General features: G+C 40.9%; 1 protein-coding gene across 3 annotated transcripts in view; it reads right to left on the bottom strand.

Moving 5' to 3' along the window:
* The window catches only part of LOC105471269 (acylglycerol kinase), a 110,749-nt gene that overhangs the window by 66,987 nt on the left and 19,652 nt on the right, over nucleotides 1-24,110 (bottom strand). For all 3 annotated transcript variants that reach the window (XM_011723639.3, XM_011723637.3, XM_011723638.3), the window contains exons 3-4: nucleotides 6,341-6,380; nucleotides 2,983-3,062 (exon numbers count right to left, since the gene is read on the bottom strand). In XM_011723639.3, the coding sequence (XP_011721941.1) occupies nucleotides 2,983-3,062; nucleotides 6,341-6,380 (120 nt within the window). The remainder of the gene's footprint in view (nucleotides 1-2,982; nucleotides 3,063-6,340; nucleotides 6,381-24,110) is intronic.

Consider the following 24,110-nt stretch of genomic DNA (forward strand, 5'->3'; position numbering starts at 1 on the left):
GGATCAGATCTACTTCCTAAAAGCAAAATTCTGAAGAAGTCTCAATCTGCCATATCAATCACAACAAATCTGTAACCTCCTCTTGAGTTAGTTTAAGAAATCAGGTTAGAACATTTGGGTCTTTATTCACATCTTTATATGATGTTATACGTTCAGAAAACCTCTAAAATGAAGGTGAAGACTTTTTTCCTTCTAATGTTCTAATATAAAAGATTGAAAAACAAGTGTTACTAGTAAGAAATATATTATTTATCACATAATTAAGGGCGAGATAGCACCGAGGCTAAATAAAAACCTTAGGTACTTATAGCAATTTCCAGACTCAGGCACACACAAAATAATTACTCTTTTATGTATTATTTATTAATGCTAAATACACAGTTATCTTATTTCTTAAAGCTCTTATGTAGTTTTAAACCAGTACTACATAATGAAACAGCTACATGATAAATTATAAATAACGTGTCAGGACAGAGCCATGATGACAAAAATAGTGCAATTTAATAGTGAAAGCTTTAAAAAAAAAAAAAAAAAGGATGCTGGAGAGTTTCAGACTTTCCTAGAAGCACACAGGGATTCACCTTGTTAAAGGAGACAACGCCTTTAGAAAACTTTCCTTCAGTGGCAGTATTTTAGCTTACCTTTAGATAAAGATGTTATAGTTTTAAACATGAATCTATCTTTTAAAATGCAAATACATTTACATGTAAAAGAACCTAAAATTGCTCTGCAAAATTTGCTTATTAATTTTAAAAATATGGATACTTCTTAGAAGCAGGAACTCAAAATAACTGGTTATTGCTTAAACAAATTGCCATAAGTTTCATCAGAAATTAGCAAGTTGTTAATTTATTAGCTCTCTAAAGGAATAGAACTGAAGTAGGCCGAAGGAGAGGTATAAGAGCTTCTGGGAAGGATGGGAGAGCGAAGCGAAGGCTGTTCTGAACCAAACCCATGGTCGAGAGTAACAATTTCAGCAGTTTATATTTCTTACATTGTGTGCTTATTATGAAATGGAAATAGTGCCTAATAAGCATCATCTCATTTAATACCAAAGGTCCCTATTCCACATAATAATTTTTAAAGTATGTACTCTTGCCTTTCTGGTTTTACAGATGAGTAAGCTGGGGATTTAAGAAGTGAATTAACTCCCACAGTATCACAGAGCTAGTAAGGAGCAAAACAGTCAACAGACCAGGTTCCTCAAACTCCCAGACCCAGGCTGAGTTCTCCGTTATCTTCAGCCACGGGCCACCACTGACAATCTACTTATCCTGGGTATTTTGACTGTGTTATATTAGCACTTGCTCATTTGTTGGGATGATTTAGTATTGATATTAAACAAAAATGATTAATAGGCAGTATGACTGGTGTGTTTATTGGGGAGGGAAGCGGCTCTAACAAAGCCCAGCAGATATGATTCAGTTAGGCAGAATAATTAGTCTGTTTAGACAATCTGAATTAAACAGCTGAATTACAAAGAAATAAAGCAGGATGTGTCCTCCTGTCTGTGAAGTCACACTCACTGCCTCTCAAGAAATGACTAGAAAAACTGACTTCAGAGACCCAGTGTTTTACTCCAGACAACATTATGCCTACCACTTACAATTCAGCCCAAACTATCTTTCTTATTGTTGTTCTTATTACCTTAACGTCATTTGACTTAGATCTTATAGAATCCAATTTAATACATATTTACTAATTTTTTCTCTTTTTTTTTTTTTTTTTTTTGAGACAGGGTCTCACTCTATCACCCAGGCTGGACTGCAGTTGCACGATCATGGTTCACTGCAGCCTTGACCTCCCGGGCTTAGGTGATCCTCCCACCTCAGCCTCCCAAGTAGCTGCAACTACAGGTAAATGCTGCCACTTGTCTAATTTTTGTATATTTTCCAGCTAAGTTTTGTATTTTTGTAGAGACAGAGTTTCACCATGTTACCCAGGCTGGTCTCAAACTCCTGGGCTCAAGTGATCTGCCCACCTCAGGCTCTCAAAGTGCTGCGATTACAGGCGTAAACCACTGCACCGAGCCTACTGATTTTCTGATTCCCAAAAAGCCAGAAAGAACTATCTTGGACATTAGGGACATAAGAGATATCACTTTTTAACACTCAACCCTTTAATTCTGACTATTTTTTTTTCAAAAAAAAGGTTAATTATTTATTCTAAAGCCATCTAGGTCTTTGTATTCACCTTTCCAAGTGAATAACAGTTGCATCTAATATTGTTTAAAAAAAAGTTTTGCCCATTTATTTTTCCTTAACAGACTTTGAATCTCCACACACCCACTCCCCACCCCCACATACAGCCTCCCCACCTTTTAGTGTGGTTCATTTGTATAATCAATGAACTGTCATGATCAAATCATTACATACCCAAGTCTCAATTATTCTTCACACCTTAATTCCCACAATTCCCACATGACCTTTCCAGGCCAGCCAGACCAGTTACAGGCTGTCCTGTGTCATAGCAAAGCCATAACTAGGTCACTCCTGTCTCCAGGCCCCGGCCCTATAAGCCATTTCCTCAGCTGAGAAGAGTGAGTAGTCTTCTCCTGCCTGCTTCCTCTCAGGCCTAGCTCAAGGATCATCCCTTTTGGAAAGAACATTGCTGATCTCCGAAGCTCACAGTATTCTTGGCCATCTCTGAACATCCTGTGGACAGAGATGGCCTAAGGATTTACGCCCTAGCAGTACAGCAGTTGCTCCCGAGGGGACTATTTCCAAGCAAACAAGACATCTTTGTAGGTGTTAATCCTGGAATGATTATTAAACTTCAATTAGACAAGTTTGCTAAGCATCCATTAGTTTTATAGTTATTTCTCATTTAACTGTTATTTCTACATTACAAATGAATCTTATTGCTAGAAGAGTATTAAACCTAGTTCTTCCAATTTCACAGAATCTCACTAGCTGACTGACAGTCTGTGATTTCTTTCCCCCTTAAAAAACCAAGTATATAACAAGTCACAAACGGCACTACCCTTTGCAAGCTGCCGGATTGAGAAAAACAGTGGCCTTCTTCACTTGTGCATTGGGAGGAATGAGTTGATTGCCAAACTCCTAAAAAAGAAAAGAGCAAAGTTTTCAGTAAAAGTCTATTTATTTGGTAAATGTCACATGCATTCTTCCATTCCAAAAAAAAATTTACTTGCAGCACATATGGTATCTAACCTTGGGGGAAAATGTTCTTTCATGATCTCATATTAATGAAAATGCCATTAACAACAACAAAAAGTAACATTATTTAATGACAATAAGCTCTATTTTGTATTGGAATAAAAATTCCTGCTTTATTTACTAGAGGCAAATAACATTTATTTTCTCTATAAGACATGGCTAGGTTTATTATAAACATATAATTAGTAAGGCCATAGTCCGTCAGGAGAGAAGTTTAATCTATGTCTTTAGTTTGCAGAGTACAATATTCTCTCCAGCTCATCACTAAAACTTGTTCATGAAGAATCTTTGTGTTACCAGTTAATCTTCATATCTTTATACACATACAAAATAAACCTAATAGTCTATTTGCCTTCTCTTCTTTGCAACCCTGTATGATAACTAAATAGCAGCAACTGGCAGGAGAAAAGAAACGTAACTAATATATACTAAGCACCTTCTATTTGGCATTTTTACATACATTATTCTTAGTTCTCAGAAACCAAGGAGGTATAAAATAATCTCAGTTTTCCAGATTAGAAAGTCCAGAATCAGGAAGACTAAGTTCCTGAAAGTTACAGAGTTGATAAATTACAAGCCTGGAATATACATCTTCTAATTCCAAAGCCTTTCGAAGCTCTAAAGAGAGGATCAAGGATGAGGTAGAATTAAAAGGCAGAGGACTAGATGTGAGGAGTCCAAATGAGAAATGAATGGGAACTCTTGTTATTATGTCTGAATTGGAAATGATGGTCAACAAAAAGAATAAGAATAGGAAAGTAACAAAATGAGCAAAAATTGGGGTCTTGAATGGTGGGAGTAGGCCTGAACCAAGAAAGCAGAATTCTAGTATGGAAGTACAAAGTAAACATGGGAGGAGGAAAAAAAGTTATGCAAATATTTTTTATTGAATAACTTACTCTAAATCTGCCATCTCCCTGACAGTTCATTTTGGAGCCTTTCTTATTGTTGTCTATTTCTTGCTTTCAAAACAAAACAAAAACAAAAATACTTTTTTTCTGAAGTAGAGAAAAAGACTATTTCTTTGTAAGAAGTTTCTGGAACATTATAATTTCTATTCTGTTTTCATTCTTATTTAGACATTCACAGTGAGCTAAGGAGTTTATGTGAGACTACTTTAAGTTTATGTGAAATTTGTTTTTAAATATCATATTTTCAAGAATTTAGACTCTAAAAGGAAGTACACAGATAGGAAAATTAGCCAGCAGAGGCTATAAGGACAAATCCACTTCCATTTGTGAGATGGAAGGAACTAAACATGCAGGGGAAGTGGAGAATTAGAATAGTAGAAAGAAATAAGGCCAGCGTGGTGGCTCACACCTGTAACTGTAGCACTTTGGGAGGCCAAGGCAGATGGATCCCAAGGTCAGGAGTTCAAGACCAGCCTGACCAACATGGTGAAACCCCGTCTCTACTAAAAATACAAAAATTAGCCAGACATGGTGGGATGTGCCTGTAATCCCAGCTACTTAGGAGTCTGAGGTAGGAGAATTGCTTGAACCCGGGAGGCGGAGGTTGCAGTGAGCTGAGATTGTGCCATTGCACTCCAGCCTGGGCAAAAGAATGAGACTCCAAGGAAAGGAAAGGAAAAAGGAAAGGAAAGGAAAGGGAAAGGGAAAGGGAAAGGGAAGGGAAAGGGAAGGGAAAGGAAAGGGAAAGGAAAGGAAAGGGAAAGGAAAGAGAAAGGAAAGAAAAGAAAAGAGAAGGACACGAGAAGGAGAAAATAACTAAAGGAACATCATCCCTGAAAACGTATGAGGAGAGAGGATTTAGAACAGAGGTGGAGGCATTTACCTTCAACAAGAAAGGGAGGGTCCTACAATCACACAGGTCTACTCTTCCTTAAAGAGTGAAAGAAAGGGGTCAGGCACAGTGGCTCACGCCTGTAATCCCAGCACTTTGGGAGACCAAGGCAGGTGGATCACGAGGTTGAGATCGAGACCATCCTGGCCAACACGGTGAAACCCCATCTCTAGTAAAAATACAAAAATTAGCTGGGCGTGGTGGTGTGCACCTGTAGTCCCAGCTACTTGAGAGGCTGAGGCAGGAGAATCGCTTGAACCCAGGAAGCAGAGGCTACAGCGAGCCAACATCACACCACTGTACTCCAGGAGGATTTTCCAGTTGCTAATGATTGGCTTGGGACGGGGATCACCTTTAATTTAATATTAAAGTTTATTTGAATTGATTTCTAAAACAACTTAGAGCCATATGAAAGATAATAAATTTAAACAAAGAAGTAATCAAATTCTTAAAACACAGATTTAGAACAGCCAGATAACAATCGCTAAAAAGGGGAATTATAGTATCTACTGTAACAACTGCTAAGGAGAGGAATTAATTTATAATATCTATTGTAACAATCAAAGAGAGGAATTAATTTATAGTATCTATTGTCACTGTCATCCATTAAAACATTTCAGAAACACACATGAGGTCTGCCACCTACTTCTATTACTAAATGCTTCATACACTTGCCACTTTTGATTTTCATGTTTCTATTTTGGTATTTCTGACATCATAAGCTCAAATGATACAAAACAAAAAGGCAACTCAGTCACAGAATTTCATCTGCAAAGTATAATGTACATTTTTGCAGTGGGGAGCAAAAAAGTGGCCTTAAATTTGAAAGGATTTATAATCCAGCTATAATTAATTAGCCATATAAATGAATATTTAAGTAAAATCTCATGGAATGTAAGAGTGTACATGATATGGACCAGTTGAGCTTGAAGATGGACTTTAAAAATATGAATCAACAATTTTAAGAAGATTTGACTTTTAGAGGTAACACTTGTTCTGAACTGATATCCTTGGGAGTTATTCGGATCAGGGATGATTCAGGGGTTAGCCAGATCTACAAAGACAACTGTAGACACAAACAAATTCCCAGAGCTTCTACCAGTCCAGCTTTGTGTTCCCAGGACCAATCCAGAAACAAACAGTCTACAGGGGTGGGCGTCAGAACTGCTCTTCACCAGATGGTTAACTTCCTGGAGTTCTACTCAGAGTTGGCTCCCAGCGTGATTCATCCTGATAGTGCTAAAAAATAGCCAAACTGCACAGATGCAAGACACTGTGCAAGTCCCCTGAAAGAGCTTCAGTTTTCTGCACAATGAAGATAAGGAGGGGTTTAATTTTATCACATTAAATAGTATTACCTGAGCTTCTTGACAGGCTGCTCTCCTTAGTAGGTTATCACTATCAAAGTAAGCAAAAGAGAATAATCATTAGCTTTAACAATAGATTATGATCCAAACAAAATTTGTGAGCTTTTTTATTTTTTAATATATGCACCTTTTCTCTAAAAACACCCTAGTGAAAGTGGGCGGGCAGTTCACCTGAGGTCAAGAGTTCAAGACCAGCCCTGGCCAACATGGTGAAACCTCCTCTCTACTAAAACTACAAAAATTAGCCAGGCATGGTGGTGGGCGCCTATAATCCCAGCTACTTGGGAGGCTGAGGCAGGAGAATCGCTTGAACCTGGGAGGCGGAGGTTGCAGTGAGCTGAGATCATGCCATTGCACTCCAGCCTGGGCGACAGAGTGAGACTCTGTCTGAAAAAACAAACAAACGAAATAACCTGATAACAAGTTATCAGCACATTTGAAAAATACATCCTCTGAATAAAAGTTTGTGTTAAATATTTCCATATTATGGTAACCAGAATCATGCCGCATCCCCCCAAAATTTCCACATCCGAATCCTCACAACTTGAGGGTATGTTACTTTACATGGCAAGAGGGATTTTACAGACCTGATTAAACTTAGGACCCTGACATGGGAGATTGTCCTAGATCATCCAGATGGGCCCAATCTAACCACAAAGGTCTCAAACCAGAAAGTTTCCCGGTTCTGATCAGAGGCAGATGCGATCATGGAAGAATGGTCAGAAAAATGCAACCTTGCCAGCTGTGATGCAAGAAGGCTGTGAAGACAGTCAAGGAATGTGGTGGCCTCTAGAAGCTGGAAAAGCAAAAGGATTCTCCCCTAGGGCCTCCACAAGGAACACAGACCTTGCCACACTTTGTCTTAGCCCAGTGAGAGCTGCTTTGGGCTTCTAATTCACAGAATGCAAGACAAGAAATTTGTGGTGTGTTGAACCACTAAGTTTGTGGCAATTTGTTAAGGTAACAATAGAAAACTAATATACATATCCTCCATTTTTCGTACCCAGTGGAAATTAGGTCATTTGCACAAGTAAATTTGATGTTTACTTTCTTCTGCTACTGTTTTATCTAAATCACTTATTTTTTATGTCACCATCAGACACTAAAAGAGATCATAAATGGAGAATTTTGTCATGAGGCAAAATTTTGGCTTCCAAAAATGAAAGCATTCTGTCAGAATATGATCACCTATTTAACATTAAGGTCTCTAAAATATGTTTCTACCATAAAAGCATTTTAAATGGCTCCAGTCACCTATGGGGCTCCAGAATCTTCATCTAAGAGCTTGTGCTAATGCTAATGCACATTGCTGGCACTGCTAAGATAGTAACTTCAAATTGGTTAACAACAGTTAAGAAATCAAATACCCAGAGAAGATGAACAATAACCAATTTATAGAAAAACTTGAAAAAAAAATTATTTTGCTTATATCCTCTTTCTAGACTTTTTAAAATAACATTGAAAACTTTAAATTTTGCATTTTTACAGTAATTCAAATGGGATTTTGACATTTACAGTGAATGAAAAGGAATAAGCAAGCTTTACTTTTTGCCATAGTTGCTGTCAAAGGCTTCTGCTCCGTGATTCCATAACCAGGCTGCAGAACAACCCCTGAACTTCATAAAGCAGGCGGCTTCACTAAGGGAACATCATCCACAAGGAAGTATGGATGCTGTGAATCTGAAATCTCAAACCTAAGAACAAACAGGGCGCAGTGGCTCAGGCCTGTAATCTTGGCACTTTGGGAGGCCAAGGTGGGCGCATCACTTGAGGTCAGGAGTTCGTGACCAGCCTGGCCAACATGGTGAGATCCCATCTCTACTAAAAATACAAAAATTAGACAGGCGTGCTGGTGCAGGCCTGTAATCCCAGCTACTCGGGAAGCTGAGGCAGGAGAATCGCTTGAACCTGGGAGGCTGAGGCTGCAGTGAGTGGAGATCGCACCATGGCACTCCAGCCTGGGCTATAGAGAGAGATTCTGTCTCAAAAAACAAACAAACAAAAACCTAAGAACCATGTTTTACTGAAATGATAAATGACATCAGTACCCCAAAAGCTGATGTTGTTCAATAACAAAGATTTTGAGGAACCTCACCCCTTGTGAAATCCAGCACAAGTCAGCCCAGTCCCCATTGGCTTAAGTGACTCTGCTCCCCTAAGCCCAGGTGGCAAAGGGCATTGTGCAACCTTCTCTCCCTCCGCACCCAGTATTCACAAATATTGTTTTTTTAATGACTCCCCACAGGAAATAACACATATTCATGTTTCCCTTTCTTCTTGTGTCCCTCCCCATCAAATGCTCTCACTGAATCATTCTAACATCAGTAACGACAACAAAAATACACTACAAGATGAGGTAAATTCAGGGTACAAACTAGCAAAATTCTTGAAAATAATTAACATGTCACTAACTCCTTACAGCTTACTGGATAATTTGCATTTACGACCTTATATACAATGAAGAGGTAAAACACTGAACCCACAGTAACCTCTGGATAACAAAATAATAAGAGGTTCCTCATAGTAACCTGGGCATTGTCACTGACCCTCCCCCTGGACTGTGCTGACCCCTAGTTCAACTTGCACAGGGCCCTAGGAAGGCAGCGTCCAGCCTCTCCGGACTGTGGTCCCCCCGGCCCCCGCTTTCAATGCTTTCCTTTAGTAGACTAATTACCTTGTACCTCCAATCTCTCCTACAAACTCAGCCTGTGGATTTTTCTGCACAAGCCCTCTATGCTTCTGTAAAAGCTGCAATCCCATCTCTATATCCTGCCCATTTCCAGGCTCCTCCTCTACCACGAAGGACAGGTCTCCGAAAGGCAACAGGCTCCTCTGGGTCATTAGGAAAGAACACCACCCTTGCCACAGCTCAGCCACACTGATTTCCGTGGACCTACCTGAAAAGACAATAGCCCCGAATATGCACAAGAATATGGGGTAGCACCTTAGATCATTTTTTCCCCTAAGTTCTCTGTTGCTAGAAATAAAATTCTGATCACTAGCTTGTGATTAAATATATTATTAAAGATTTCAGCTCTTCTGAGTTTATTAATTCTGATTAATCAGAATGCTATTCAAAATCAAAAGATTTTGTGATTGTTAATTCCCTGAATTTAATGTGCCAAATGGAATATCCTGTCAATGCCACCTGTGAGAGAGCCAGAATATGTACCAATTTTGATATTACAAAAGAAAATCTCATTATAATCACACTTAACTTTGAGCCAGGCACGGTGGCTCACGCCTGTAATCCCAGCACTGTGGGATGCCGAGGTGGGTGGATCACCTGAGGTCGGGAGTTCGAGACCAGCTTGACCAACATGGTGATACCTTGTCTCTACTAAAAATACAAAATTATCCAGGCGTGGTGGCACATGCCTATAATTCCAGCTACTTGGGAGGCTAAGGCAGGAGAATCGCTTGAAGCCAGGAAGCAGAGGTTGCAATGAGCCGAGATCATGCCATTGAACTCCAGCCTGGGCAACAAGAGTGAAACTGTCTCAAAAAACAATTCATACTTAACTTTGTTTAATATCAAAAACGGTGTTAACCATCTTGATCTTGCTATCTGAACCTGACTATTCCTAAAAATCAAACACATCCTCAAAGAAAAAAGATTTCTCCCATTGAGATAGTCTGATGATCTATAGCAAGCTCTGAAAACTATCTCAACAAAGAAATTCCAAAAATGTTTCAGTAATGTCAGCATTGTCAGAATAAAAGACAAAACATAACATAGAGCAACTACCTTGTACCAAGTACTATGGCAGTTGTTTTCATAAACCTTTAATCTTTGTAACAACCTTGCAAGGTAGGCATTATTAGGTAACAGAAAATATTCTCATTTTACAGATCAGGAAGCCAAGACTCAGAGAAGGAAAGTGACGTGCCCAAAACCACAGAGTTACTAAGTGGTAGTGTCAGAGGTGTTTGAACCAGAGTGACTCCATCTTGAGTAGGGGCTGTGTAAAAAGAGGCTGAGACCTACTGGGCTGCATTTCTAGAAGTTTGGGCATTCTAGTCACAGGATGAGATAGGAGGGTGGCATACAATACAGCTCATAAAGACCTTGTTGATAAAATAGCCTGCAGTAAAGACACGGACCAAAATCCACCAAAACCAAGATGGTGATGAGAGTGACCTCTGGTGTCCTCACTGCTCATTATATGTTCATTAGAATACATTAGCATGCTAAAAGACACTCCTACCAGCACCATGACAGTTTACAAATGCCATGGCAACATCTGGAAGTTACGCTATATGGTCTAAAAAGGGGAGGAACCCTCAGTTCTGGGAATTGCCCATCCTTTTCTGAAAAAACTCATGAATAATCCACCCCCTGTATAGCATATAAGCAAGAAGTAACAAGTATAAGCACCTGAGTGGTCCATGCTGCTGCTCTGCCTACGGAGTAGTCATCCTTTTATTCTTCTACTTTCTTTTTTTTTTTTTCCTCGAGGCAAAGTATCGCTCTGTCCCCCAGGCTGGAGTGCAGTGATGCTGTCTCCACTCACTGAAACCTCCGTCTCTCAGGTTCAGGTGATTCTCCTGCATCAGCCTCCCGAGTAGCTGGGATTACAGGTGCACGCCACTACACCCAGCTAATTTTTATATTGGTTTCACCATGTTGGCCAGGCCAGTCTTGAACTGAACTCCTGACCTCGTGATCCACCTGCCTTGGCCTCCCAAAGTGCTGGGATTACAGGTGTGAGTCACTGTGCCTGGCCTACTATCTTAATAAACTTGCTTTCACTTTACTCTATGGAGTCGCCATGAATTCTTTCTTGTGCAAGATCTAAGAACCCTCTCTTAGGGTCTGGATCAGGACCCCTTTCTGCTAACAGCAGAGTTGGAATTCAGACCCATGCCAGGCTGTCCCTAAGCAGATGCTTTTTCTTCTAAACTTCAGACAATACTCAATGGGCAATTACTCATTTAGTTGTATGTTTTATGGCACATTTTTTAAATTGCATAGTCTCATCTAATATAAATTTTTCAATTTATATTCACATAATTTTTTTTTTTTTTTTTTTTTTTTTTTTTTGACACTGAGTCTGGCTCTGTCGCCCAGGCTGGAGTGCAGTGGCCGGATCTCAGCTCACTGCAAGCTCCGCCTCCCGGGTTTACGCCATTCTCCTGCCTCAGCCTCCTGAGTAGCTGGGACCACAGGCGCCCGCCACTTCGCCCGGCTAGTTTTTTGTATTTTTTAGTAGAGATGGGGTTTCACCGTGTTAGCCAGGATGGTCTCGATCTCCTGACCTCGTGATCCGCCCGTCTCGGCCTCCCAAAGTGCTGGGATTACAGGCTTGAGCCACCGCGCCCGGCCCACATAATATTTTTTAAAAGGTCAGGTGCAATAATGCTTCTGAAGGTAGTTGTTGAAACAAACTCATTTAACACGAAGTGCTGCCTATGGCACACAAATAGATTTGGTCCTGCCCTGAAGAAGCTTAGGATCAAGTGGCAAAGAAGAACAGCTCTTGGTAAATATTGGTGGCATAGTAAAACGTGTTTCTTGATAAATAATATGCCAGGCACTGTGCTGGGTGTCTTGGACTGCTTGTGAATAAGCCCAACATTCCCTGTCCTAGTGAAGTTTATAGTTTAGTAGGGAACAATGACAATTCACCAGGCAATTATGATGCAATTTCACTTTTGGGTAATCCATAAAAGGGGCAAATAATGCGGGCATCTAACCTAGTTTTGACAGAATTAGAGGCTTTTTACAGGATATGACATTGAAGCCGAGATCTAGGGGAAAAATAAAAAGTAGCCAGGCAAAAATAGGGAGTAGAATCTAGGCAAGAGAAATAGCATGTCAAAGCCTGCAAGTGCTAGAACGTGGCCAATTTAGGAAAGAGAAAGTAGTTCGGGACAGCTGGAGGCCACACGCCATGGGAGAAGCCAGGTAAAGGCCAGGTCACCATGGACATTTTCAGCTATTTAAGTAATCTGGATTTCTCCTAAGGGCCATAAGGAGTCATTAATGGGTTTTAAGAGAATGGATGTGACCAGGTTTACATTTTGGAGGGATTACTTCTGGCTGCAGTGTGTGAAGAAGGCATTGGTCAGAGGTAAGACTGAATCTAGTGAAACCTCAGAGGCTCCCTCAGTGATAGTCGGTGATGATGACTGGAACTAGGATTGTGGCAGCGGGGACACAGAAAAGAGGACAGATTCAGCAGATATTCAGGAGGTAAACTTGAGGGATGGCTGGCGGGAATTAAAGAAAAGATGAGGGGTCAAAGATAGCGTCCACATCTTGCATTAAGCAATTGGTAGAAGACAGTACCATTCACAGAGATGGAATGAAGTAGAAAAGTGCAGGTGAGAGGGAGAAAACTTAGCTTAGTTCTGGGTCTGTCTATCCGAGATGGGGTGAGAACCCAGGTGGAGGTGTCTAGGTGACAGCTGGAAATGCAAGTCTTAAGTTCTGTATAGCAATCTTAGCTACCTGCTAATAGAAGGAATGAGACTGGACATGATGATCTATACGAGTAGGGTGAAAAGTAGGAGGAAGAGATACCCTGATCATGGACAGTTGACAGAGAACACCAAATGAATCCCAAAATCACCCTGTACTTCATTTGAAAGTCAAAGGAAAAATCAGGTAGATAACTGAGGAAAAAGTTTTCCTTATCTTCCACCATTCCCCCTTGATGCTGCTTCTGCTCTTGGCAAACTGCATGTTAAGAGACACAACAAACTACATCTTCAAGGATTTGATCATTTTATCCCTTCCTTTTTAAAAAAAAGCCAAGCACAATACAACCCACCACACAAAAACTGCTTTACTTATCTTCCTTCCTAGATTATAAACTTCTTGAAATCATGGATAATTCACCATTTTCTCATCCACAGCCCACGGCACACTCTCGTAGATACAGGGTACTTGGTAAATACTTGTTTAATAAATAAGTGGCAAATGTTTGAACAGGAGAGATTGACTCACTGTGCTCAGACAGGCATGCTTTGTCCTGCAGGAGAAACTGAAGGTTATTCTTCGTATGAGGATTTGGCATTCTGAAAGCACAGATGAGTGGGGATGGTTCTCCAGTGTGATGATCACCAAAGGGCAAGGGTAAGAGTCATTATGGTGTAGTACAGCATGAAAAACGAAAAAATTCCAAGCGCACAAAAACGTTACCAGATCAAGAAGCTCCCAGGGTGTGTGGGTGTGCAGAGTGTAATGGAAGGAGTACTCTCTAAAGAGGCTAAGCGGGGAGTTCCTTTTGACACACCAAGAAGCACCACAAGAACTGGTTCTGTAGCTAGAAGAACTCTGAGTGTGGTCATCAGAAAATTCCAGATTACTAATGAGTCAAGAATCTGAATGTGAACCGAAGACCTCATTTCCAAGCCAACCAAGACACTATATAAATTCTAAGCCCATGTTTTTTCCACTACACCACGCTGTCTTCTGAGAACTGAAGTTAAATACAATTTAAAAGAGGTGCTACAAAACGTAGTCATATCAAAAAGGGTCCCTGCAGATCTGCTCAGTATTAAAATGCAGGTTCTTTGACAGAAAGAAATTAGAAGGCTCCGGATTAGAAAATGAAAAAAAAATCTGCTGATGTCACTCTGCCTGAGGCTTGAAAAGAATAAGAACATGCTTGCTACTATAGATAATGGGATGCTCTCAACTTATTCCAAGCCATAAATATTTTATTTATTACTTTAGGACTGCAAAATACGGTAAGTTGTTATTCCAATAGCAACTTTACATGGAGAGAAAAACCACATCGATCCACCCTATTTCCCAAAAAGAATATTTCCCACTACAGTCTAGAGGCAAATTGTACAGCAATTTCTACCACCAGCTTTTTCCTTGGTGCATGCAAACACAGTCTTTGCTTTAAACAAAATAGATTTCAAGTTTAGATGTTTATAACAATCACTTCAAGTTATCCAGGCTTCCTAGAATAATTAATCATGATATTGCCAGTGGCTGTGCCCATGGTTGCCCATGGAGCAATAGGAATGAAAGAAATGGAAGCAAAGACAAAAATGAATCTTAAAAGTGCGTGCAGAAGGAGACAGCTTTTCTAAACTATACATGGCATGGCCCTCCCCATATCCCGGACTCCCTACCCAAACAGATAATGGCTGCACTGAACCTTTGTCATATATGGGAAAATAGTGACCAGCCCTGCCTTTCTGACAGAAAGACAGCTGATCAAGCAGGAGGAAATGCATCTTGCTAAGGAAGAATGCTTGATCTTTTGGGCCGACAGAATCTCCATTTGGATAGAAGGTACTCAGTGTAACAGGTCAGAAAACCAAGGGAACAATGAAAATGTTAATGATTTTTAAAAGGATTTTAGGGCCTACCGGTCTGGTCTTCCCCATTTAACCAAAGAAGGTTATCTCTTCTTGTTCTCTAAACCGCACTATCATGTACTACCTGCTACCAAAGAAACATCTCTCCCAAGCCCAATGCAACAAAGAAGTTTCCTAATGTAACGAAAGCATAAAGGAAGAAATCCTATTGATAACCATGTATTAAGTGGTGACTGTCTTCATTTCAATGCCCCTTAGAGTGCTTAGAAGATGTCAGTGAAAATAAGGGCCACAGAGGCAATCACATTAAAATTTCAACATCTGCATTGCTGATGGCGAAATTCAGCAAAAGAAAAACAGCTAAAAATTCTACTATCAAATGCAAAGGACAAATGTACAGCACTGCCTCCTATACTAGTAAAAAGTATACCAACTTGCGTTCAGGAATTTTTAGGTCAAATGTGTGAACCCAAAATATCTGAGACAGGTCTCAGTCAATTTGTTTATTTTGCCAAGGTTAAGGACACAGCCATGACACAGCTTCAAGAGGTCCTGAGGACTTATGCCCCAAATGGTCGGGGTACAGCTTGCCTTTATACATTTTAGGGAGACATAAATTAGTAGCCATACATTTAGGGAAACATTTTAGGGAGACTGAGTGTCAGGCCTCTGAGCCCAAGCTAAGCCATTGTATCCCCTGTGACCTGCACGTATATATACATCCAGATGGTCCGAAGCAAGTGAAGAATCACAAAAGAAGTGAAAATGGCCGGTCCCTGCCTTAAATGATGACGTTCCACCACAAAAGAAGTGAAAATAGCTGGTCCCTGCCTTAACTGATGACATTACCTTGTGAAATTCCTTCTCCTGGCTCACCCTGGCTCAAAAGCTCCCCCACTGAGCACCTTGCGACCCCCCTCCCCTGCCCACCAGAGAACCCCCTTTGACTGTAATTTTCCACTACCCACCCCTATCTGCCTTGGCTGACTCTCTTTTCAGACTCAGCCCACCTGCACCCAGGTGATTAAAAAGCTTTATTGCTCACACAAAGCCTGTCTGGTGGTCTCTTCACACGGACACGTGTGAAATTTGATGCCGTGACTCAGATGGGGGACCTCCCTTGGGAGATCCCGTCCTCCTGCTCTTTGCTCCATGAGAAAGATCCACTTACGACCTCGGGTCCTCAGACCACCAGCCCAAGGAACATCTCACCAATTTTAAATCAGGTAAGCGGCCTCTTTTTATTCTCTTCTCCAACTTCTCTCACTGTCCCTCAACCTCTTTCTCCTTTCAATCTTGGCGCCATCTTTCAATCTCTCCCTTCTCTTAATTTCATTTCCTTTCCTTTTCTGGCAGAGACAGGAGACATGTTTTACCCGTGAACCCAAAACTCCGTCGCTGATCACGGACTCGGGAAGACAGTCTTCCCTTGGTTTTTAATCATATGGGGACGCCTGCTTGATTATTCACCCATGTTTCAGAGGTGTCTGATCACGCGGGGACGCCTACCTTCATCCTTCACCCTTAGCAGCAAGCACCGCTTTGCTGGGGGGCAAGCACTCCCCACCCCGTCTCTCCGTGTCTCCACCCTCTTTTCTCTGGACTTGCCTCCTTCACTATGGGCAGCCTTCCACCCTCCATTCCTCCTTCTTCTCCCTTAGTGTTCTCAAGAACTTAAAACGTCTTCAACTCACACCTGACCTAAAACCTAAACGCCTTTTCTTCTGCAATGCCACCTGACCCCAATACAAACTCGACAATCGTTCCAAATAGCCAGAAAACGGCACTTTTGATTTCTCCATCCCACAAGATCTAGATAATTCTTGTCATAAAACAGGCAAACGATCTGAGGTGCCTGATGTCCAGGCATTCTTTTACACATCGGTCCCTCCCTAGTCTCTGTTCCCAATGCAACTCGTCCCAAATCTTCCTTCCTTCCCTCCCACCTGTCCCCTCAGTCCCAACCCCAAGTGTTGCTGAGTCTTTCCAATCTTCTTTTCTTATGGACCCATCTGACCTCTCCCCTCCTCCCCAGGCTGCTCCTCACCAGGCTGAGCCAGGTCCCAATTCTTCCTCCGCGTCCGCTCCCCGGCCCTGTAATCTTTCTATCACCTCCCCTCCTCACACCTGGTCTGGCTTACAGTTTTGTTCCACGACTAGCCCTCCCCCACCTGCCCAGCAATTTCCTCTTAAAAAGGTGGCTGGAGCTAAAGGCATAGTCAAAGTTAATGCTCCTTTTTATTTATCCAACCTCTCCCAAATCAGTTAGTATTTAGACTCTTTTTCAACCAATATAAAAAACCCAGCCCAGTTAATGGCCCATTTGGCAACAACCCTTAGACGCTTTACAGCCCTAGACCCTGAAAGGTCAGAAGGCCGTCTTATTCTCAATACACATTTTATTACCCAATCCGCTCCCGACATTAAATAAAACTCCAAAAATTAAATTCCAGCCCTCAAACCCCACAACAGGACTTAATTAACCTCACCTTCAAGGTGTACAATAATAGAGTAGAGGCAGCCAAGTAGCAACGTATTTCTGAATTGCAATTCCTTGCCTCCACTGTGAGAGAAACCCCAGCCACATCTCCAGCATACAAGAACTTCCAAATGCCTAAACTGCAGCAACCAGGCGTTCCTCCAGGACCACCTCCCCCAGGAACTTGCTTCAAGTGCCGGAAATCTGGCCACTGGGCCAATGAATGCCCACAGCCTGGGATTCCTCCTAAGGCATGTCCCATCTGTGCGGGACACCACTGGAAATTGGACTGTCCAACTGGCCCAAGGCTCTGAATGACTCCTTCCCAGATCTTCTCAACTTAGTGGCTGAAGACTGACACTGCCCAATTGAAAGGACACAAAGATACAAAAATGCGTACCCTCCCTTCCCCCCCCCCCCCATGTTGCTAAACTCTTTGTTCTGCTTTCTAATCTCTGCACGTACCAGAGGTTTCGTAAGTTCTGTAAGTACATGTTTTTCTTTCTGAGGCCAGGTCACAAGGAATGTTTAAGTAAGATAGCCAGGTCACAAGGTGTGTTTAAGCAAGATAGCCATAAACTGGTTGTGCAACCTGACGCAATATAATTAACTGCCTTTGTGTAAAACTGCTCTTCTGCCTCAAGGGTTGTACTGAAATATCAGAAATGGCGGGAACCAATCATAGTTTGCCAAATCGCTTTGTTCAAACTCCAGCCAATCATACCTCTAATTTGTATAATGATTCTATGCCTACTTTCCTTAGACTATATAACATTGTTCGGAGCTCAGTGGGGGAGCTCTCCTGCCCATCTCGTTTCACGAGCGAGGGAGAGTTCCAGGTTCGAACCTGTAATAAAGATCCTTGCTGCTTAGCTTTGACTCTGGACTCTGGTGGTCTTCTTCGGGGAATAAACGGTCTGGGCATAACACAATCACCTCGGAAGCCTCCTAGACTATCACAGGTGCTTCGGATAACTCTTATAGTGGAGGGTAAGTCTGTCTCCTTCTTAATCAATACAGAGGCTAACCACTTCACATTACTCTCTTTTCAAGGGCGTGTTTCCCTTGCCCCCATAACTGTTGTGAGTATTGATGGCCAAGCTTCAAAACCCCTTAAAACTCCCCAACTCTGGTGCCAACTTGGACATCATTCTTTTATGCACTCTTTTTAGTTATCCTCACCTGCCCAGTTCCCTCATTAGGTGTAGGCATTTTAACTAAATTATCTGCCTCCCGGACTATTCCTAGACTACAGCCACACCTCATTGCCACCCTTTTTCCCAGTTCAAAGCCTCCTTCACATCCTACTCTTGTATCTCCCCACCTTAATCTACAAGTATAGGACACCTCCACTCCCTCCTTGGCGACTGATCATGCACCCCTTACCATCCCATTAAAACCTAATCACCCTTACCCTGCTCAATGCCAATATCCCATCTCACAGCTCGCGTTAAAAGGATTAAAGCCTGTTACCACTTGCCTGTTACAGCATGGCCTTTTAAAGCCTATAAACTCATCCTGAGTCACCTGTTCTGTAACTGCCCTTCCCGCCAAACTACTCACCCACCACTCGGGCTGGTACCCCTGGTGTCTTTAAAATAGCAGATCGAAATTAGCTTAGACGGTGCGGTCCAACCCTAGACAACAGGGGAACAACACAGCAGTAGGGGCTACCTGTGTCAGGAATAAGAACCCCTTCTCCATTGTTCAGGTGTGCTCTCACCATTGCTCCATCTGCGAATCACACCCTTTTATAGAAGTAAAAATTGCCTTGCTGAGAAAATTAAATTTATATTCCAATGCTATTTCTTTGGTGGCACCGAAAATTTATTTATAATATTTTTGGTTTACAAATGGCTCCTCTGAATGAATTTCTTTAGTTAGTGGTATATTTAACAAAGCAAGGATAAATATTTAATATAAATACAAAGCAAGCCAACAGCATTTTTGTTCCAAGAAGTGGGGAGGCATTAAGGAAAGAAGGGAGAAGTCAAGTTCATAGTTAGCAAGTTCATTGTTCAATTCAGCATTTAAATTGACAAAATACCTATTCCAAGGAATGAGGAATGAACCAACACAGGGCTGCAGCATCTTGTGTCTCAGTATAAAGTCAATCCTCCCAGCAGCCTTTTGCCAAAACATGTTTTACCTCATTACATGAGATTGTGATTCACCCCAGAGATATGAATTTGCCCACTGTTTAACCATGGCTTCCAAATATTTACAGCAATTTTCAGGTCTAAAATCCCTGTTTTGACTATTGTTATTTTTATTTTTTGTGAAAGTTTGAAAGCCCTACAAACAGCCAGGCCAAAAAAAAAAAAAAAAAAAAAAAAAAGCCTTTGTAAAAGGCATCTAAGCCCAATTTCCATTTCCTGGAAATCTAAATTTTTCAGATTGGAAGAGTCCTTAGAAATTATCTAGTCCAATGCTTGTCAACCTCTCCGCACACCCTGAAACCCCTGAAACAAATATATGACAATATCCCATTAGTAACAAAGTTCAATACAGCAATGATTCTCATTTGGGCACACACACAGAGCACATGTAATTCTATAAGCTCAGGTCTCTAAGTGGCAAGTGATTCTGGTATGTTCACTTCAGCAGGATACTGTCATTTCCTTAGAGCTCCCAGAAAATAACTAATTGACCTAGTCTGTAAAAGCATCTGGCCTGGTGATTTGCCCACTGAGACAGAAGTTACTAAAGGGCTTAGTCCTAGAACTGAAGTCTCCTCCTTCTCAACATGGCATTTTCCCCAATACTCTGCTTTTCTTCTGTTCTCTACAGACATTCTCAAATGACAAAAATGCAATCAAGAAACCTCTGTCCACTGTTTCGCCATATGTACTGGCAAATGCCACATTTACGGTCACCTCAATTTATGATTTATCACTATAGTGATTACTACTATTATTCTTTCATTCTAGTGGGTTTAGGAAAAAGCCCAGCTAAACCTAACCCTACTTGAATTCATTAATTCAAGAACACTTAGTAGCCAAAGACTCCACCTCTGCCCTGCATGGGAAGGCCTCACCTAAAATAACCTCAAGAACCTAATAACTTCACCTAAAATAACAGCTAAAGGCTGCAGTGAAGTTCCAGTTTGGTACCTATTCTTTCTCACTCCCTGAAATAACAGTATAGAAATCCCAAAACCACATCTTCCCTTCTTATCAAATCCCAACCACTGTACTCTACACTTCTATGCACTCAGATGGAACAAGCTACTACTTGTGAATACTTCAAGTACCTTCTAATTTCTCGGATTTTCTCCACACAGTTTGTTCCCTCTCCAGTTCGGGATGGGAAATGACTTAATGAAAAATGGCATCACCTGGAGGCTTCTCTCACATAACTAAGCTAATCATTTTGGTCTGTTGTGTAGAATTTTTCATTAACCAGAGGATGGTTCTGCAGTTTATCCCCTCATTCTATTGACCAAGAGAAATGGAAGTGGAGGAAGCCTGTCTTCATAGCTCACTTTTTCTCCTGTTAGAACATGAAATTTTTCTATTTTCACTCTCTTATCCTAGCCTCGGGTCTCCATAAGATATCAATTTCTGTTCCTAATATTCACAGGAGCCCACGTTAGTCAGCTGAGTTCCGTGGGCACTGGGGAAAAAGTTCTGCCTCTGACTGGCTATGTTTATGCTGAAGTCCAGACTGTACCACCATTAGGCAAAGCTCTGGCTACCACTAATGGGCATCCTTCTCTGAGCTTCTACCACCGGCCATTTTTTCAAGGATTTCTACCCCTAATTCTCATAAGCACTGACATTCTTTTACGATCCAGTCACTTCTTCCATTTTTCTGCTCTTTTTTCATTTATTTGCTTCCATCCAACACTCCAATTTAAATACTTTATGCCATATACTGATCTTCCATATACTGCATAACATTATCTTTACTAGGCAACCAAATTACTAGTTCTTTCTGTGCCATTGGCCATTATATATTTGCATATACAATTATAAACAAATATATATATTGAGACTCAATTTCATACAAGGTACTCAAATCTATTTAATTAAAAAAAAAGGGAGAGAAAACAGATTGCATAGAGATCTTGACAGCTACTTCAGAAGAAAGAATAGGATGAGAGAGTCCCTGTGTCCCTATGTCCCTCTGCCTCACAAGTTGTTCTCTATAAATAGCGTGCATGAAATGATATTTACTTTGGGTTCCGGGATACATGACAGATCTGGACAATGTCCGGCCTATAAACACATAAAGTTAGCAGCTACTACTGTCAGTCTTTTTGCTGTTCTGGGATATGAAATGTTTGAGATGTCAGTTACTACCTACAGAGGGGCTAGTTTTAGCATCAGCTGGATTATTGTCTCTGTAACGCTTGGAACATCGAAAACCACTGATATAAAACTCCCTTAAAAGTATGTGAAATCAACAAAACAGAATATAAATTACATATACTGGCTGCCCATCTCAGCCCACCACTCCCAAGACAGAGGGGAGGAAGCAAAATAAATATATAGATTTTTTTTTTAAAGAAGAAATCTGTTTTCTGGATAATCTAACAAAAGAGTTGAAAGAAATATAATTAAACTTCATTGTACTTAAAATAAAAATTTAAGAAGGTTCCCCTATTTCCTATCAAATCTGGGCTGACAGGCATGTTATTTAATTGCCCATAAATGAGCTTCCTTAAATAGCACCTATTAATACCCCAATTTCAGTATCAGCCTGTGCACAGAGAGAAAAAGATAAACTCTGAAATGGCTAAAAAGCAAAACAAACTGCTTTCTTAAAATGTCAGCAGAATCTGAAATGATGAAAAGCCATGAGGGGGAACAAAACCTTCCTACCTTCAGCTGTGGATGAAGCAGCCAGGCCTCAGACCACTGACTGCAAAGTCAGAGTCTAATCTGAACTGATGTCAAGGTAAGACATCTGCTTTGTCAGAAACACCAGAGACACTGAAAAATGGAGCACAAACCATTATTGAAACCATAATCTGCACCAAAAGCAAATCTATGAGTCTAGTCAAGGGGGGCTCATGCATAATTTACCCCTGGCATCCAACACATTTCCCCCCTGGATAGCCTGCCAGGGTCTCAAACTCAATGTATCTAAAACAGAATATAATATCTCCTCCTTACACCAATTCTCTGGCAACTTTCTTATTTCTATATCACCAATTATCCTAGTCTTGAAGCCAAAAAAAATCATTTCTACTGCCTTCCTCTCCTTCAATCACATGCCCAGTCAACTACCTAGTAATAATAACAACTAGCATCTTTTTAGGGCTAACTGTAAGCTGAGCACAGTACCAGGCACTTGACATACCTATTTACTCCTTGCAACTAACCTGCCAAACAGGTGTAATTATTCCCATTACGCTTATAAGGAAACTGAGGTTCAGAGGTTCAGGTGGTAAAGTAACTTGATAAAGGCTACATAGCTAGTAAGCAGCAAAACCCAAACCAGAGACACCCCCTGTCTTTGGCACCCATGCTCATGTATTCACACTATCACAATCTCATATCCACCCATAAGTTCTTCCATCCCTAATGCCATCGTTCTGGTTTACGCCTTTATTACTTTTTGTGTAAACGTTCAGACTTTTTTTCCTTCAAATGTATCCTGCACAGGTGTGCTGCATTAAACTTCTTGACTGCTACCTTGTTCATGACATTCTCTTCCCCTTAAAAATGTTCACTGTTCCCCAAATAGTACAGACTTCCTATATCCAAAGCCTTCCATCAACTGGATTTTCCCCCATCCTCCTGAAAACATGCGACTTTACAGTCAAGTCTAATTCTTTGCCACTCTCCAAAAATATGGAGTGAATTCCCATTTTCTGCTTATAATTAAGTAATTAATATCACCTAGAACACTGTCCAACTCATTCTGCAGGGCTCAATTCAAATGGTATCTTTGTAAAGATGCTTTCTCTGAGAGGAGGGAAACGACTAAAAGAAGAAGAAAAGAAGTGTTATTTCTGTTTGAAAGCTTTCTTTTTGTCAGGCATTGTTCTAAAAAAAATCTGCATGACCAGTGAAATGGGTACAACTATTATCTCCAGTTTACAGATAGAGAATTGAAGCATAGAGCAGTTAAGTAACTATCCAGGGTCGCTTTGCTATATTGGGCTCTAGAGGCCCCTTTCTTAACCATTTTACTCTAGTGAACTCTAAGAAGTGATCCTTCTTAACTTTCATGGATGGGTCAAGCTGATCACATCGGAATCTACTGATCAATCTTAGTATCACCAAAAACAGGACACCTAGACAATACATGCCTCTTAAAGTTATACAAGTAAGCAATTCACCACAGGCCTATAAGCATCCTTGCCAAATAAACTGCACTGGAATCTAATTATGGCTCCCCTCAGTGCTTCTCAAACTTTAATGAGCAAACACATCATCTAGGGATCTGGTTAAAAAGCAGATTCTGACTCAGTGGGTCAGGATGGGGCCTAAGAGTCTGTATTTCTAAGAAGCTCCCAGGAGATGCTTATGCTGCGGGACCACACTGTGAATAGCAAAGCTCCAGAATGTGGATCTAATCACCAGCTGACAAGACACAGGAAGGATAGAGGAACAAATTAAGCAACTCATGGCTGGGGCTAGAACACAGTGATGAGGCACTTGCCTCAAGGACAAAATTTAAGGGTGTGCCAAAAAATACAGTAATGGAGATAAATATTTTAATATGTATTTTCCAAAATCAAAATGAATGCACAAAAATTATAATGAATATAGTAACACAATTTTAAATAAAGTCAGGGCCAATATCACTGGTTTTTCTTCTTGCCTCAGGCTCCCATATGGCTCTGCACAGCTACGCAGAAGCTATCTGCCCAGTTGAGGGTATGAAATATTCTACAGGGCAAATGTAGACCTAGTTTCTAAAACATTATCAAAAGAAGGGGAATTGTAGTTTAAGAGACTTAAGAGACAGAAACTCATTTTGATATTCATTTGAACAAAAAGCACTGTAAAACAGACAATGTGGAAACAATAAGAAAAATAGAAA

This window comes from Macaca nemestrina, chromosome 4 (genome assembly GCF_043159975.1).
Source record: "Macaca nemestrina isolate mMacNem1 chromosome 4, mMacNem.hap1, whole genome shotgun sequence".
Lineage (NCBI taxonomy): Eukaryota > Metazoa > Chordata > Mammalia > Primates > Cercopithecidae > Macaca > Macaca nemestrina.